The sequence below is a fragment of the Passer montanus genome, unplaced genomic scaffold, assembly GCF_014805655.1.
Source record: "Passer montanus isolate IOZ18808 unplaced genomic scaffold, ASM1480565v1 scaffold139, whole genome shotgun sequence".
NCBI lineage: Eukaryota > Metazoa > Chordata > Aves > Passeriformes > Passeridae > Passer > Passer montanus.
In genome coordinates this window covers 1014331-1032198 of record NW_024360830.1, presented here as the reverse complement: position 1 = coordinate 1032198, position 17868 = coordinate 1014331, and the positions used below count along the sequence as shown (strand labels likewise).

Sequence of the window (17868 nt, the reverse complement as noted above, 5' to 3'; positions counted from 1 at the left end):
GCTTCCCAGCCGAGTGAGAAATGGCTGCTCCCAGTTCCTCCCCTGCCGGCGGTGCTCTCCTGGCTGTTTGTCACACATTAACTCAAGTGTGCACCTCCGCTGCAGAGTGCATCCAGAGTTCACACTGGTGCAGGAGGAAGAGCAGGCTTGTGCAGGCAGAGCCGAACCCAGCACGAGCCCAGACACACTGGGCACTCACCAGCGCCAGTGGCACAGGTTCCTGTGCCCACGAAGCAGCCTTGGGAGCAAGGCCAGGGCAGGTGACACCAGCTGTGAGCTCCCATGGTCACTAGCCCTCCCCAGGTGTCACAGTGCCCTGGCAGGGGACAGCAATTGCTGTGGCCCTGATGCTCAGGGAGAGGGGCAGCCCATGGGACCCTTGGCCCCACTGACCCCTCCATCCATGGGAACTCAGCCCAGTGCTGCCCACGAGGACCAAGGGGTCTGGGAAGAGGGAGAGGGGGTAATTCTCAGTGTCTCTTCTCAAATCTGAGCAAGGAGAGCAAGACCCCAGCATGAGAGTGGCACAGTGACAGGGCAGCACTGCCAGGCTGTTCCTCACCTTTCTGAGGTGAGATGGCACTGCTGGGGTGAGGAGGGCCCTGCTGGCACAGGCTGTGCTCTTGGCAAAGACCCCCTCCATGACCTGCACACCCCCAGCCCACACAGATCCATGGTAGAGCAGAACATGAGTTGTTTCCATTAAAACCAGCTGTCCCAAGCTTTCTCTCAGCAAGGATTTGCTGCTACTGCTCCAATATCCCTCCCCACCTCCCTTAAAGAACCTGATGGAGGATGGGACTCCCCCTGCATTGCGGGGCAGTGCTTCTGTAAGCCAGCCATGTGCCCCAGAGCAGGACACACCAGCAGCCCCCGCATGTGGGGCTTCTCCTGGACTCTGCCCTTGGCATGCTTGGACCTTACCAACTCTGCCAGTACCAAAAATCCCTTGGTAGGGCTGGACAAGGAATCCAGCTCACTGCAGACCCTCCCGGTGCAGAGCCCTGACGTGCCTGAGCAGAGCACTGGCCACAGCTGGGGGCCCCTGCCAGGACCACCCCAAGTGTGGGGAGGGCAGAGCTCCCGAACCCCAAGAGCCCATGGAGGTGTGGGGTCTCAGCCTTGTGTCCCTGATGTGTTGGGTGACCCTCAGGACACACAGGGAGGGCTGGACATGCCCAGGTGGCACCATTGGCAAGACCCTGAGGCAGGGACACCCAGGAGGAGAAGGATGGCCAGCGTGTGGGGCAGGGACTTCCAGGGAAAGTGGTGGTCACTGCTGTGTGCACTCTTCCATGTCCCAGAGCAACCAGCGCTGATTCCAGCACATCTGCTGTCCAGCAGAAAAGCTTTCACCACATTTCCCCCTCAGACTCCATCTCTCAGGGATGCAGCTCCGGGAAGGGGATGCAGTTCCCGACAAGAGCACCCCACCAGGACCGGCCAGGATGGGGACGCTGCCAGAGGAGGGAGCGAACTTTATAAGGAGAAAACAGTCCCGAGTCCTGGCACTTCGCTGAAAGCCGCACGGCCCCTCTCCGCCCCCTTGTTCTCCCTCCTCTGGATCGGCAGCGGGGCCATCTCCAACCCGAGGGCTGTGGGGTCCCGGGGGACTCCGGTGGTGCCAACCCGGGGGCTCCGGGGCCTGCTGCTTTTCTTTTTTTTTTCTTTTTTTTTTTTTTTTTTTTTTTTTTTTTTTTTTTTTGGGTGGTTGCTTTCAATAGGTGGGACCTAAACCCGCCCGTTTCCTGGAAACTTTGTGTTTTCCCTTTCTTCCCTCCGGCGGCCCGGCCGCGGGGAGCGGGGGGGTGCGCGGGGGGCGGGCGGGATAAATGGGACGGGCGGTGGGGCCGGACCGAGGGTGGTGAGGGGCAGCTCCCGCGGCATCCGGACCGCGGCAGGGACCGGCAGCACTGCCAGCGGCACCGGGACGGCACCGGGACAGCACCATGGCCGAAGGTAGGAGCGCGGCGCGGACCCCGCAGGTGCCGGGCTCGGTCCCGAGCGGCCGCACCCGCCCCAGCCGGCGCTCGGTGGCCCCGCACCGCTCCCTGCTCGCCCGGGGCTGCAGCCGCTCCCCGAGCACCCGCCAAGCCAAGGGCGGGGGCGATCACAAGCCCAGCAGGGTCCGTGCGGGGTCCACGCGGGTCTGTGCCCGTCCCTCCCCGCTCTCCCCGCTCGCGAGGAGCCCTAGGATGAAGTTTGGTGCTATTTAAAGCTTTCCCGGTAGAGCAGAGCAGGGCGGACAGCTGGGCCGGCAGCGTGTGCCCGGGTCCTGACAGGGTGAGGGGATTCCGGGAGGCTCAGGCAGGAAAAGAGCTTCTGGGCTTGGGGAATGTTCGGGGCAGAGACACCCCCAGCTCCCACAGAGCCGTCCCCAGGGTGCCAGGGCACGCAGCCCTCTGGGTGAGACGGCAGCGCTGCTCTGCTGTGCACTGTGCCCCAGGCTGCCCTGGCTCCCGGCGCTGCTGCAGCAACACCAACACAGATCCCTCGGGCCAGACACACAGACACACAGCTGAGCAGCTACAGAATCACAGCATTAACTAGCTTGGAAAAGACCTTTAAGAGCCTCGAGTCCAACCTATGACCTAACACCACCTTATCAACGAGATCCCGGCACTAAGTCTTTTTTTAAATACCTCCAGGGACGGAGGCTCCACCATCTATCTCCCTGGAATATATTCTAAAGCCCAATCACTCTTTCTGTGAAAAATTTTTTCCTAATGTCCAGCCTAAATTTCCCCTGGCACAGCTTTATGCTGTGTCCTCTTGTTCTGAGCACACTGGGCAGCTCCCGAGTGCCCAGGGTGCTGCTGCCACTTGCAGCACTGCAGCTCCCTTCCCACCCATCTCTTGGCACCCATTGGTTTGATCAGAGGCACCTCTTCTTTGAGAAACCTGCTTTTTGCTGAATCTGCTGGGGATGAAAACCCCAGGGTGACTGGGACAAGGAGGAGCCCCGATCCTGTTCTCTGAACACACTTATTGTTTGGTTTTTTTTATTATCAGCAAGCTTAACCAGCTTAACCATGTCAACCAAGCTCCATGTGAGCCGTGAGATTCCACTTGTACAGTCAGTGTTCCGTGGCACGGGGCTGTGCTGCTCACAGAGGGGCAGGCAGGGAGGGAAGGGCTTGTGTGTGCTCTGTCCCCACTCCACAGTTCCCATGGACTGGCTGTGGGGACCTTGCCCTTAGTTAGGGACCATTCAAGCAGCTCCCATTGTGCTGGGGACAGTGACAAGCCCACTGCCCATACTGAAGAGTCACCTTGCCCAGAGAGCCAGGAGCAGTGTTTTCACTTAGCTCTGGGAATGCTGAGCTCATGGGCTGCTCTTTCCATTTGGCACTGGTCCGAGGAGGGCTTGGTGCCTACCAGAGCTGGCACCAGGAGGGCATGGCCAAGGGGAGCTATGGCATGGGGCAGCAAGCCTCAGGTTGCCCACTGATCTCCCCAGTCCCTCGCTGGCACTGAGCTGCTGTGTGCTCCCTGCACAGAATGCTTGTGCTTATTCTGGTGATGAATACATCACTGCAGAGCAGGCAGGGGTCAGTGGCCTCAGGGGATGATGGACGATATCTCATGGCTCCAGCACAGTGCCCAAGGTGGCAGGGATGTGACTGCTGGTGTTCTGGCACACAGCCCTGCCTGGGCTGCGAGCAGAGCAGAGCAGCCTGTGTGTGTCTGGGGCATCAGACACCCTCTGCCACCAGATCTACACTTGCTCTCACCAATTTGTCAGCAGCTGCAGCACAGTAAAGCTGCTGGAGGCACAGGAACATCCTGGGCCTTCCTGGGCTCACTGAGCATCAGTGTTTGGGATGGGGGCACACAGACAGCAGCCCCAGTGAAAGACCCCCTGAGAGCAGAGCTGAGTGCTGGGCTTTGCCCTGGTGCTGGGTGCCACAGGCGTGGCACAGCTCTGGCAGCTCAGTGATACCACGGGGGCAGCTCCACGGCACAGCACAGCGTGGAGCTGCATCAGGAGGGCAGAAAGGCCCTGTGAGCTTGGCTGCCAAAGCTGTGGCCCTGTCACAGCACACAAGGGGAGCCCAGCCCTCAGGGCGCTCCTGAAGGATGCTCAGAGCCCGGCACAGCTCCCTCCGGAGAGATGCTGTGCCCGGCACACGGGGAGCACAGGGCAGCGTGGGTGGGGAGGCTCAGAGCAAGGTCCCAACCCAGGGCTCGGCGCGGGCACAGCCAGCCCTCCTTCCCGGGACACCGTGATGCAGGGTCAGAGCTGTTCCTGCCGCTGCCTTCGCAGATCTGGTGCTGGAGACGTGGGACCTGCACTGCGACCGCAACGGGCGGGAGCACCGCACGGCGGAGCTGGGCTGCCGGCAGCTGGTGCTGCGCCGGGGACAGCCCTTCTCCATCACCCTGCGCTTCTCGGGCCGCCCCTACGAGGAGGGCGTGGACAAGCTCTCCTTCAACGTCCAGACCGGTGAGTGGGACATTTTTTGTCGCGAGGGAGGGCTGTGTGGGTGTCACTACCCTCTGTCCCTGCCCCCGAGCTCACCTGTGCTGCCACGGGGGCTGTGCCACGGCACCGGCCCCGTGTCACACAGTCCCTGTTCCTCGCCTGGCAGGGGCTGGTGCTGTGCATAGCTTTTATATCACAAGGAAAAAAGGTGGAAACTCATCTCCTTAATGAGAGGAAGAGAAGTGATAAATAAAGCAAAAAAACACCAGCACCATCACCTCCTCCCTCTCCTCCTCCTCCTCCCAGGGCTGAGCCAGACTAAGAGCATGCCAGGGCTGCCAGCTCACACCTTGGCTGAGGCCAGGATCCTGCCCAAACCTCCTGCCCCTCTCAGAAACACCAGCACAGTGGATCTTTTCAGCCAGAGGCATCGCAGCGTTTGTGCTGATGGGCTTTACACCCAGCCCTGCTGCCTCTCAGACATCCCAGAGGGGGATTTGCTCAGGAAACACAAACTCTGGAGAAAGGAAATGTTCCCACGGAGCGCCCCCAGCGCAGCCCCCGGGCCGGGGCCGGGCTGGGCTCTTGCTGTCACAGCCAGGGCTGGGTGCAGCCGCCGGGAGGAAACTATTCCTCAGGCAGGAGTTATTTTGGGGCTGAAGCACCATGCTGAGTCAACCCGGCCAGAATTCAAAGTAAAACTGCACCCAAGTTTCCTCGCAGAGCAAAACTCTCCTTTTTCCATCCCAAAAGCTCTGGTGACAAAACAAAACCCAGCAGCACCTCCCAGCTGGACGCTGCACCAGCAGCTCCCTCGGTGCCCTAGCAGCCCCATGGCCGTGCTGCAGCCAGGCAGTCCCGGGCTGGTTTTTGGGAGTAGCCACAGGCACAGCCTCAGGCACAGCCTGCCAGGCCAGGCACAGGCTGGCAGAGGCTCCTCTGGGCTGCAGCCCAGCCCCAGCGCTGCAGAAAGAGGGCAAAGGTGCTTTGGTGCTCGCAGAGGCACGCGGCAGTGCCACCCCACCGGCAGCACATTCCCCCCTGGTATGGACCTGCCAAGGCAGGGAGTGCCAGAGCTGTCCCTCAATTGGGACAGCAAAGCCACCGAGCTCATGTGCTGCCTCTCACAAGAAAGGGAAGAAAGAGTAGAGGGAAAACAGAGCTTATATTTGCAGTAGCCGTGCTGGCAGAGCCCCGTGCAGGAGTCCAGGGGGATGTTGTGGGCTCTGGAGGCAGCAGCAGCAGGAGGAGGAGGAGGTGGAGGCAGGCTCCTGTGCCTGCCCAGCCCAGGCAGCGCCGGGCTGGCTCTTGCCCAAGGGACGCCGTGAACTCAGCCCAGCCTCCCCGAGAGGAGAAATTGTGTCACTACCATGAGTTCACGAGTATTTTTGGTGACTGGCCTGTGGGCGAGGGCTGGCGGGGGACCAGGCGGGGCTGTGCTGGGGCGGGGAGAGGGGACAGCGGTGGCACCGCTGCCCGGCTGCCGGCCAGGGAGCCGCGGGGCCGGGCCGGGCTGCGGGGAGCGGCTCTGGAGCCGGCTCAGCGCAGGTGGCTTGGCCACGGCTGCAGCTTGGAGGGACCAGCAAGGATCACGCTGTCCCAGGCTCGGCGCTTTGGCCACTGAGGTCATCCCTGACCCCGGGATGTTCGCAGCAACGCCTGAGGCTGCACACACCGGCTGCGGCACGCGGGGACGGGCTCCGGGGCTCAGGGCTCCGGGGCTCAGGGCTCCGGGGCTCACGGCCGGGCTCTGCCGGACCCCGTGCCGTGGCTGCGGGGACTCAGGAGCGGCTGCATCTGAGAACAGAGAGCTGGCCCCGGGCTGAGCACCAGGCAAGCATCCCTGTGCTCTGCTGGCACCCCCAGGGCGAGTCTATTCTTCCCAAATAGTGAGAGAAATGCCTCAGCTCCCCTCAGCTGGGCTGCCCTCAGTACCTGACAGACTGTGTGGTGAATGCTCCCAGCCTGTGAGAGCCAAGATCCAGGCAGCTGCCACAGGGCAGGGGGCTTGGAGCAGATCCCCTTGGTGCAGCCTCCACGGCACGGGGCTCCCAGGGGCTCTGGAGCACTGACCTACTCCTTCCTGACAGGGCCCTGCCCCAGTGAGACCTCGGGGACCAGCTCCCACTTTGTCGTGACTGACTGCCCGGAGGAGTCGTGCTGGAGTGCCGTGATCCAGCAGCAGGACGGGGAGTCCCTTTCTGTGTCACTCTGCTCCCCGCCCGACGCTCGCATCGGCCGCTACAGCATCACCCTGGAGACCTGCACCGACTACCAGGGCTCCAGCTACCAAATCGGGGACTTCGTCCTGCTCTTCAACCCCTGGCACCCAGGTGAGGCTTCCACCTCTCTGAGTCCAGGGGTTCCGAGGCTCAGGCAAGCACAAGATGCTCCCCAGGTACCCCCACACCCACAGGTCTCATCCCAGTGCAGATCCCCGGTGTCCCAAGCCCTGCTCTGAATTGAGGTTTAAGCAGAAAGCCTCACTTTGCTTCCATCTCCACACAATCCCTGCAGCAGGTCGGGGCCAGGAGCACCATCCCCACCCTACAACACACACAGCCCCTTTGCCACCACCCCAAACACTCAATGGCTGCCCCCACCACTCTGCTGCTGGGGTGAAGCCCTGGGCCGTCCCTGGCACCAGCAGGGGACAAGGGAAAAGCCTCTAAATGTCCCTAATTGCCCCCAGTTGTCCCCACTTGCCCCCAGCTGTCCCTAATTGCCCCCACCAGGCCCATTCTCACCCATCCTCACCCAGGCACTCAGCTGTGGACTCAGTGACATGGATATCACTGGTGAAATTTGGGCAGCCAACCCAGAGGAGAGGTTCGATTCAGTGCTGTAAGGTTCAACAGCCCTGGGATTTTCCTCTCTCCATGTCCTTCCCCTGCCCCTGGACTGGCTGATTTCCTGGATCTCAAGCGTCCCACGCTGGATCTGCAGAGATAAGGGGCCATAGGAAGCTCTGCTCAGCCAGGGCTGTGCTGAGCACTGGGGGTGGACATGTGGGTTTTTCCTTCTGCAAACATTTCCAGTAAATGTTGATTTCCACAGCAGTAGCTGCTGTGAGTGAAATGGCTTTGGCTGTGCTGAGCCAGCACACCCACTCCCACTGCTCACTGCACCCCCAGGGAGGTCTCCCCTGCTGAGAAAAGATCCATCTCCATTAACTAAGAGGGAGGAAATACAGAGACATGAGAAAGAATGAAAAGCAAACCACAAACCCGCTGAAATTTTCCCATCACTTTAAATCAACCTGGGCTGAAATCCCCCGGCAGCTTTTTAAGGCACGAGCAGTTCCAGCCCCTGGTGCCCCATTCCCCACTGGATCCATCCGCAGGGAGGGGGTCAGGCAGCTGGTTGTGCAGGGCAGAGCCCTGTCCCATCACCTGCTGTGCCCACAGAGGACACGGTTTTCATGCGTGACGAGAACGAGCGACGTGAGTACGTGCTGTCCCAGGACGGGCTGATCTACCAGGGCACCTGTGATTACATCTTCTCCATCCCCTGGAACTTCGGCCAGGTGAGCGGGCAAGGCCCCTGGGGCCCTTGGGACCCCTGGCCATGCAGCTCTGGTGCTGCAGGACACAGGGACTGTGCCACGTGTGTGCCCCTCACAAACGTGCACCCCAAATGCTGTCAGCACCTTGGAGCCCAGCCATGGGTCAAAGAAACAGGAATCTCATTTCCAAGAGGGAATGTGCTGACTTCAAGGCATGCCAAGGCAAGGGGAGTGTTTCCCCCTGGCTCCTGGGGGCCCCTTGGGCATGTGTCCCTAATCTGGGTGGCCCTGCTGTGCTGGGAGCTGGTTCCTGATAAGGCACTCCTGGGCACTGTGCCAGGGGCACTGATAAGGAGGTGCTCACACCCCGAGCTGCACCCCCAGGGCTTGCCCAGCCACCCTCCCTGAGCAAAGGGCTGGGGGCCCGTAGCAGTGGGGGTGCCCATGGCCTTCACAGGATCCACACCTCAATTCAAGGAAGGGCTGTGACTCAGCCGTGATGGGAAATAGATTTTCCAGGAGGTCAGGTCCGTGCCCTGACCCCTGTGTGGTTGCAGGAAACCAGATCCAGCCCTAAGTACGTAGGCAGGAGGTCACCCACAGGCTTCAAAGGCTGAGTGGGGACAGTGGGAACATCACCCAGAGGATGCTGGCCAGGGAGGGGACCCTGAGGAGGTGTGAGCCCTGCACCCAGCAGTTCTGCTGGCACGGGCATCACAGGGAGCCAGAGAGGGAGGACAGAGGCAGCAGAGCCCCCGTGGGGACCTCACACAGCCTTTTCTCCCTGCTCTCCACCAGTTTGAGGATGAAGTCTTAGCCATCTGCCTCGACATGCTGGACATAAACCCCAAACACCTGAGGGATCAGGACCGGGACTGCTCCCGCCGCAACGACCCCGTGTACATTGGCAGGGTGGTGAGCGCCATGGTGAGTCCGGGCTGCAGCCAGCACGGTGTGCCCAGCACCCCACGTTCTGCAAACAGCCCCAGCTACAGCTGTGCCAGACAGCATTTGCCATCCCCCCCCCAGTTTCACACCATTTTCCTTCTCTGGGGTGTTTCCTCTCTCTTTCACATCCTTTCCCTGTTACTGCTCCTATATGTGTGAGAGATTTTTTAGAGGAAACAAAAAGCAGGGATGGGCACAGATCATTCCAGGGGCAATCACTCCCAAATTCCCAGGCAGGAGGATGTGTTTCTAAAATTCATCCCTGATTAGCACCATGTCCACCTGCATCCCAGTGAGCTCTTGCATGGATACAGGATATTAATGTGGGTGACAGTGCATGTGAACGGGGCAAAGGCTTTTTCCCTCCCTCTCCAGCCTGTTCCTGCCCCTCCATGCTCCCCTTTTCCCTGCACAGGTGAACTGCAATGACGAGGACCGGGGGGTGCTCTTTGGGAGGTGGGACAACCGCTACGAGGACGGGATGAGCCCCATGGCCTGGATTGGGAGCGTGGACATTCTCAAGAGGTGGAAGAAGTTTGGGTGCCAGCCAGTCAAGTACGGCCAGTGCTGGGTCTTTGCTGCTGTGGCATGCACTGGTGAGAGCAGTGTCCCCTTCTCCACAGGACAGGGTCACCCATCTCCCCCATCTCCCACCCTAACCCCTGCCCCCATCCCCTCCTGGTGCTGCATCCAGAGGAAAGAGCTGCAATCAGCCTGAAATGATTCCTTTGCAATTAGCTCTCTATTACTCTAGTTTGTCAGGAAATAGAGGGAAAAAATGATACAAAAGGGCTCTGGTTTTTCAATCAGCACTGCCTCCCAGGCCAGGCAGCAAGGGAGGAACTGAGGCAGGCCAGGCTGAGGGAAGTGCCTGTAAGGCCAAGTTTGCAATAAAGTCACGAATCCACTAAGATCAAAATAATGTCATGGCCACCAGGGCAATCAGACTGGGGAAAAACTAAAGAACAATTCCAGACTTGCTGCTGCTGGGAAACACTCACATATGCTTGTGCAGCTTCGCCCCAAGAAAAGCACTGCCTGTGAGAGCATTGATGTGTCACAGACAGACAAGACCCTTTTTAGAGGAGAGAAATAGCAGAAAACTAAAGTGGATTTTCAGTGACTCGCAGAGTTTTATAGTCTTCCTTTGAAGCACTGTAACTGCCTCCCTGCTCCCTGGGGAGCTCCCTGTGCAGTGAAAGACAGCTGGGAGATGAAACCCAGGGTTCAGCACGGCTGCCCACACTCTACCTCCAAAGCTCTCACAGACGCTTTTTGTGCCTTTTTTTGCTGCAATATCAAACTTGGCAGGCTGTCAGAGCAGGTGCCACCCATCCAGCTTGCCTGTGTGCTGTGGCTCCGGGAACTGGCTTCTCCTGGGGATCAGTCCCAGTCACAGGCAAAGGGAAGGGCAGGAGTTGTTCAAACCTGGGGCTCCACGGGACACAAGCTGCGCAAACCTGGGGCTCTGTGGGATGGGAGTGGAGCAAGCCTGGCCCTGTCTCACCCTGCCCTGCTCCCCACAGTCATGCGGTGCCTGGGAATCCCCAGCCGGGTGGTGACCAACTACAACTCAGCCCACGACACAAACGCCAACCTGACCATTGACCGCTACATCAACGAGAAGGGGGAGCAGGAGAGGCAATCCTGGGACAAGATCTGGTGAGCAGCACAGCAGGACCTCAGCCTGCCCACCCCTGGGCTTCTTCTGCCCCTTCCCCAGAGCCCCTCTGGGGGAGGCTGAGGCTCCTACACGCTGCTTTCCCTCGCAGGAACTTCCACTGCTGGGTGGAGTCGTGGATGGCCCGCCCAGACCTGGCAGCTGGCTACGATGGGTGGCAGGTGCTGGACCCGACGCCTCAGGAGAAGAGTGAAGGTACAACGTGCTCCACACAGAAGCTCCATCCTCCTCACACCCCGGCACGGCTGGGTCGCCCCACCGCAGCCACCCCTCGTGGCTGAGCCCTGGAGTGGTGACAGTGGCTCTGCTCCGTGCAGGAGTTTACTGCTGTGGGCCAGCCCCCGTCAAAGCCATCAAAGAGGGGGACATGCTGCTCAAGTACGACATCCCCTTCATCTTCGCCGAGGTGAACGCCGACGTGGTGTACTGGGTGGTGCAGGGCGACGGGATGCAGAAGCAGAGCATCCGATCCTCCGACGTGGGGAAGTTCATCAGCACCAAGAGCATAGGCAGGGACAGCCGGGAGGACATCACCCACAACTACAAATACCCGGAGGGTATGGGGGGTTTCAGGGCAGGCACTCCAGGGAGGGATGTTGCTGCAGGAAGGCTGCAGGGCTCAGGGCAGAGCAGCCCAGGCCAGGCCCTCCCCGTACTCCAGGGAATCACAGGGATTTTGTGCACCGCAGGGTCTGAGGAGGAGCGGGCAGTGTTTGAGAAGGCAGAGCTTCAGAAGAAATCCATCGGGGAGGAGGATGAGGGGCTGCACCTCCGGATCAAGGTGTCAGAGGGTGCAAACAAGGGCAGCGACTTCGATGTCTTTGCTGTCGTCAACAACAACACAGACGAGGAGCGTGTCTGCAGGGTGACACTGTGCGCCCGCGCCGCCAGCCACAACGGCACCCTCGGGCCCCAGTGCGGCCTCACGGACCCAGAGGACATCGACATCGAGCCCAGGGCAGGTAAGGGACCCACTGCTGGTCAAGGAGATGCTTCACCAGGGCTGGGGCAGGTCAGCCTGTGTTCGGCTGCTCAGTAGGCAATGCCATTTTGGGGCATCCTCTTTAGTTAATACCACTGTGGGTTTTTAATCTTTGTGAGAGGATGAGGAAATTGCTCAGGCAGAGGCTGGAAATGCGTTTGGAGCTGGACAAGCCACTGCTGCTGTAGCTGTCAGGCCAAGGGAGCAGGCTGGGCACACCCAGGCTGCCACCCCTAGGCACTCTGTGGCACTGGTCCACATCCCTCCTGCTTTCCCTCAGACTTTGGGCTAGGCTGGGCTCTCTGGTGGGATCTTCCCACACCAGAGAGAGAGGAACTGGCCCAGCTCAGCGCTGAGTGCACGGTCCCAGGCTGGAGGCAGTGAGAAGCCCTGGGTTTCCTGGCCAGCAGCTCTCGGTGTCTCCATGGGTGGGCGTTGGGCTGTCCTGGCTGTCCTGGCACGGCCCCGAACCTCCCTCGTCCTGGTCACACGTGAACATCACCATCTGGTCATTAGACACGAGTTTGGGCTTACGTGAGCTTGCAGAGACCCTTCAGGGCTTGGAAAGGCCACACATCTGCTCTCCTGGAACAGCCAAGTGTTTACCCTGAGCCGAGCCCTGCTCCTCAGCAGCCCTTTTGCTCGGCGCTCTGCCAGGTGTTGAGCTGCTTTGCAGGAATGAGGAATGTGCTGGCTCTTGCCACCATGGAGGGGAGAGGGATGTGCCTCTGCTCATGCTGGCAGAAGCAGCAGCTGGTACTTGAGCCTTTTGCAGGGCTGGATGGGGGAGTGGAGACATGTGCTGTGGCCTTTGGGGTACTTAACATTCCTGTGCAAAAGTTAACCCCACAACATTTTTTCCTGAAACATTAATTATGAACTACTGAAACTTCTACCCTCAGCACCTGCCTCAGAATACAGACCCCAGGACTTCCCAGACTGCATTCTTTAGGGCACCCCAGCACTTTGTGCCAGTATGGGAAGACAGGCTTGTTCCTCTCCCCTCAGTCTCAGCTGATGCTACAGCACTTCAAATCTTGCCTCATGAATGTCAGGCTCCATTTCTCATGGCCACAGCCACTCTGGGCTCCTTGTTCCAGGCAGTTCTGCAGCTGGTTGCTTTCAGCCTCCTTCCCTGTCCTTCCCCCAGACAGCCCCATCCCTGAAGGACTTTCAATAAACAAGGCTGAGGGCTGAGTGAGGGCAGCTGCCAGGGACCAGGCTGCCTTCAGTGCCCACACTGGCTGCCAAGGGCTGCCACTCTGGACCCTGGTGCAGACATCACCCTGGAGTCTTGCCCCAGGACATGGCTCCTTCCCATCCCCTCACCCTGAACATCCCTTCTGGCACTCAGCACTGGAACCCCAGCCCTGCAGGAGCCCCAGCTCCCCCATCCTTGCCAGGCACCTGGAGAAGCTCCTGTGGAGCCCAACCCATGCCAGGGCAGCTGGGTGCCAGTGCAGGACTGTGGGTTCTGGGCTGGAGAAGCCAGGAGTGCTGACCCCTGTCTGCTGCCCTTCCAGAGAAGAGGGTGCCTCTGCGCATCCTGTACGAAGAGTACAGGGACAAACTGACCCAGGACAACCTCATCAAGGTGGTGGCTCTCCTGAAGGACCACCAGACCGGTGACATCATCGTGTCTGTCAGGGACATTTATGTTGAGAATCCACCAATCAAGATCAGGGTAAGAGCCCAATGTCCCCTCCCAGGCAGGTTTGGGGGGAAGGAGTTGCTGTGATTGTCTGGGGGTTACCCTGGGGCTTGGGCAGCAGGTCCTGCTTCACTGAGCAGGGCTGCATCCCCTGGGACCTGCATCCCTAAGGCCCTGCCTCAGCCCGGGGCAGGGGGAGCACCATGTCCCCCAGGATCGGTGGTGCTTGGGGTCCAACCTCTCCTACTTGCAGATTTTAGGAGAGCCAATGCAGAATCGGAAGCTGGTGGCCGAGATCAGCCTGGTGAACCCTCTGGCAGTGCCCCTGAATGGCTGCGTGTTCGTGGTGGAGGGCACGGGCCTCACCGAGGGGCAGCTGGTCAAGGAGCTGTAAGAGCTTGTCCCCCTTCACCTGGCTGGGATGTTGGGCATGGTGTGGGGTGGATTTCTGTGTGTGGAGCCCCCAGGGAGGGCAGCCATGGGCAGAGCAGGGCTGTGCTGGTCCTGTGGACTCAGAGCATCCTGACCTGGCTGGGGAAGGGGTTTGGCCACCCTACAGAGGTCTTGGCTTGCCAAAGTGCCAGCACTGTTCTGCAGCACCACAGGCCCTGGAGGGTGACAAGGGGCTCTGAGGGTGACAGTGGCTCTGCCCTCCCACAGTGAGGAGCCGGTGGAGCCGCAGGCAGAGGCCAAATTCCGGATGGATCTGATGCCGCGGCTGTCGGGGCTGCAGAAGCTGATGGTGGACTTTGAGAGTGACCAGCTGATGGGGGTCAAGGGCTACCGCAACGTCATCATCGCTCCGCAGCCCATGTGAGCAGCTGCCCTGGCCCCCAGCTGCACAGCCCTGCCTCGCTGGCCCTGCTGCTTTAGCCCGAGGTGTCCCAGGAGGGCGGCTGAGAGCCCAGGGATGCCAGCCTCTCCTCCCCGCGGGCACACAGGATAAAGGGCTGGGGAGCTCTGGGGGCTGCTGTGGCAGTCGCTCACTTCACTGCTGTTCTCGGTCTGTGGGCTGGAACATCCCTGTGCTGCCTGTCCCCCAGCACTGGGCACACCCCGTGCCAGCCCCTCTTCTGTGCAGTGCTGGCAGTCCTGGCCCACAGAGCCATTTCCACAGAGGCAGCAGCAGAACGGCCCCTCCAGCCCCTGCCATCATCATCCTCTGACTGCAGCTCCATAGAGAGAGATTTTATACTGTGAGCACAAAGCTGTCTATGCACCATATACCTATAAAACAAATCTATAAATACTTGCTGCAAATAACCTGCTTGTGTACAGCCAGGCATTGGCTTCAATAACCATCCTGCCACTGCAGGGAGGGATGGGACATTACCTTGATATGAATCAACTATGCAAACACTGAATAAAAACTTTATTTTTCACTTTAAAAGCCAGACCTAGCTCTTGCCTTTCATCTCCTCACAGCAGGACCCAGCAACGCCTTGCCCAGCATCCATGTGGGTGGGGGTGAGTTCTCCCAGCCCAGCACTGAGGTGGGGGTCATTGCCATGGCTGGCACTGCAGCCTCATATTGGCCCCCCTCTCTGCCCCAAATCAGCCTGGTCTGGTGTTCTCAGGTGCTCTACACTCAGACACCTTCCCAGGTAATTCCTCCCCTCTCAGGAGTGGTTCCAGACTGTGCTCAGAGAACTGGAGAGAGAACACTACAAGTAATCAAACCAACAGGTCCTGCACACTGTGCCAGGCTCTGGGCAGGGCTGTCCACCCAGGCTGGGCCAGGGGAAGGGCAACTGGATCCTGCACAGGGATCTGGGAGGAGAGTGGGGATTTGTCTCACACCTGGAACTGGGGTCAAGGCTCTGCTGAAGACAAACACTTTCCATGCCAGAATGGCCCACCCACGTGCTCCCCACAAACAGGGTGGGAGCCTCCCTGTTCCTCTACACAAACACCACAGGAACCATTACAGAGCTGGTGGTGTCTGAGGGTCCCACAGTCACCACAGCCCCAGCAGAGGGGACAGTCTGGGACAGGAGACTCTCACTCACGCTGGCTGGTCCCAGTCACCCTGACATTGTGACTCAGGCTGGATGGGCAGCTGGGAGTGTTTCCCATCAAGGACTGCCCGTTCTCCAGCTTTCCTTTCTGTTTATCTTTAGGATGAGATAAAATCTCCATGTGCAGTGCTCCACACACAGCTGCTGCTTCCCCAAGCCAGGCTGGGGTTCATGGCCAGAACTCCCAAACCCTGTTTCTGCTTCCCCCATGGGAGGCCAAGGACCCATCTCAGCTCCAGCCCCAGCTCCTGCTCCCAGCATGGAACTTAAGTGGGCACAGCAGAGCCCAGCCCCACGTGCAGCAGCAGGTTTTGTGGCCAATAAAAAAGCCTTTCAAGAAACCCCCCCAGGAGAACCACACAATCCATCTCCCCTTACCCTCTGGAGCTTTAACCACCACACCTCCCTGTCCTGCCTTGCTCAAACACAACCCAAAAAGGCAGCTGGAGACTGGGACCCCTGTGGGGTAGAGTGGGGGCAGAGGTGGGGCCTGGCACAGGGAGGGATAAGGAGTTGCTCAAGCAGCTCTCCCAAGGGACAGAGTGCCCACCCTGTGGCATGGGGACAGGGCAAGAGCTCCAGGAGGGAAAGGGATGGGGCTTCCCACCTGCATTCAGGGCAAGGGGCAGGGGCCATGCCAGCCCCCAGCTCTGGCAGCACCAACCCCCCAGACACCAGTGCCAAGAGCACACGGAGCCCCAAAGGATCCTGAAGGAGTTAACAGCACGAAGCAGCACTGCCTTCCCTGTCAGGAACATTCCTCAGCCCAGCAATGATGCACGGCCCCTCTTTAGAGCATTTGTTACTGGGCTCTGCTGAGCCAGGCCTCCAGCTGCTCAGCGCCTGGGTTAAAAATAACCAGCAGCTCTGCTGCTTCAGAGCTGGGTCCTGATAAAATAAACATTAGAACAGCTATTGCTGAAGGTCACTCCCATCCATCTGAGCCTCGCCAGAGCAAGGCTGCTCCGATGAGAAGGGAACAGACTCCAAACGCTGCAGTTATGGTTTAGCAGCAGGGGTTGGTTCTCAGGGCTGGGTTTTCCTCCATTATCCAAAGAGCCGAGGTCAACTTCCCTGCACCCAATCCAGATCACTGACATGGCTCCACACTGCATCCATCTCCCCGTGCCCATCCTGGATCACTGATGTGGTTCCACACTGCATCCATCTCCCTGTGCCATCCCAGATCACCAGCACAGTTCTGGGCTGCATCCATCAGACTCTTTGGCACTCTGACCGTGCGAGCAATAAATTCTAAATCAAGTATTTCCAGTATCCATTGTGTGGGAGGGTTTGTAATTCAGTGCTAGCCCAAGTGCCAAAGCCAGGCGGGAGCATTCCTGGGGAGGAGAGGTTCTGGATGTATCACGGTTCGCTGGAGATGCTGACTTGCCAAGAATTGATTGTAAACTCATTTTAGACTTGATGACCTTTAACTTACCTTCATTGATGGATCGAAACTAGAACAAACTCCCATAAATCAGAGCTTTCACAAGAACAAATCTGTGGGATTTCCAAAGGGTACTGCCTCTCCAAAGGTCTCCCTCCTCCTCCACAAACACAGAACACATTTTTACTCTGCTTGGTGCAACGAGACAACTGAGGCACCATCAAACAGCAAAAGAGCCAAAAACGCCCAATGCAGGAGGTCCCACTGCACCCTTATGGGAAACCATCCCCTCTTCCACAGCCATGGAAGGTGCAGGAGACACCATGGAGAGATGCCTCTTGCAGCATGGCCATCCCATGGACAACTCCAACAGCCTCTCTGTGCCTGCCTGATCCCTGATGCAGCTTAAAGGGAGCACCCCTGTCCATGGCCTGTGAGGTCCCTGCCCTGCCCATGGTGGGCTGTGCTGCACAAACCAGTAAGGACTGGTCAGCTGGGCATTGACAGCAGAGGGATGTGCTGACTGTCAGCTCCTCGTCCCTTCCCAGAACAAGCCAAGCCTTGTCTTTTCCCAGAAAGAAAAAACAAGACTTGTCTTTTCCCAGAAAGACGAAACAAGATTTGTGTCTTCCCAGAAAGAGGTGACAAGACCCTAAATACGTGAATGATTTACTGCTATTAGTTGTCACACAGATTTGCTCAGTCAGCAGCAGTGCAATGCTTGGCCACCATGCCCCAGCCAAGCTGCAACCCATCACATCCTTGTGCCAAGGGAAAACACTGGGACATGGATTTGCAACCCCTGTCCAGCATCCAACCTTGCTGGGCTGTAAAACACCCATCCCTCAGGCTGCTCTGCACCCAGGGGACATTTCTGTACCCAAAGTGTTTATTTTCCTTAAACATCCCACTCCAACCCTGGCTGGTCCTGGTGCTTCCTGGGTTTTGCCTCAAAACCTGTACATGACCAGCATGACCACGATTCCACCTGCTCCAGCACACAGGAACGCCTGTGAGGCCCTTGGCCTTTATTAAACTTCTTCCTAAATGTCATTACATGAATCCATTACTGAAAATAAAGAACACATTTTCTGCCTACTGCTGCCTTCCAGCAGATAAGAGGTAAAAGATGCCTGTGGCACATTCCTAAAGCCAGTGACATCACTGGCAAATGTGTGTCCCGGCCTCACTCCAACAGACTGGCGCCAAGCCTGCTGTGAAATTTCATCCAAGTGTTTTACCAGGTCATTTTTTTTTCAGAACATTA

The 17868-nt window shown here is 58.8% G+C and overlaps 1 protein-coding gene across 1 annotated transcript; it reads left to right on the top strand.

Moving 5' to 3' along the window:
• The first annotated feature begins 1785 nt into the window (after positions 1 to 1785).
• TGM2 (transglutaminase 2) lies at positions 1786 to 14583 on the top strand. The gene is made up of 13 exons (XM_039699758.1): positions 1786 to 1959; positions 4268 to 4447; positions 6517 to 6759; positions 7834 to 7952; positions 8730 to 8858; positions 9295 to 9475; positions 10406 to 10541; positions 10652 to 10755; positions 10878 to 11117; positions 11250 to 11522; positions 13066 to 13226; positions 13447 to 13583; positions 13854 to 14583. Exons 1-13 carry the CDS (start codon positions 1950 to 1952, stop codon positions 14008 to 14010), a joined length of 2070 nt encoding a protein of 689 aa, XP_039555692.1. The 5' UTR covers positions 1786 to 1949; the 3' UTR covers positions 14011 to 14583.
• The last annotated feature ends 3285 nt before the right edge of the window (positions 14584 to 17868 follow it).

Bases quoted from the DNA above. Each gene is read 5' to 3' on its own strand.
- TGM2 (XM_039699758.1), top strand. The intron at 6,760-7,833 runs GTGAGGCTTCCA...CTGTGCCCACAG, and splicing joins CTTCAACCCCTGGCACCCAG to AGGACACGGTTTTCATGCGT. The intron at 9,476-10,405 runs GTGAGAGCAGTG...TGCTCCCCACAG, and splicing joins TGCTGCTGTGGCATGCACTG to TCATGCGGTGCCTGGGAATC.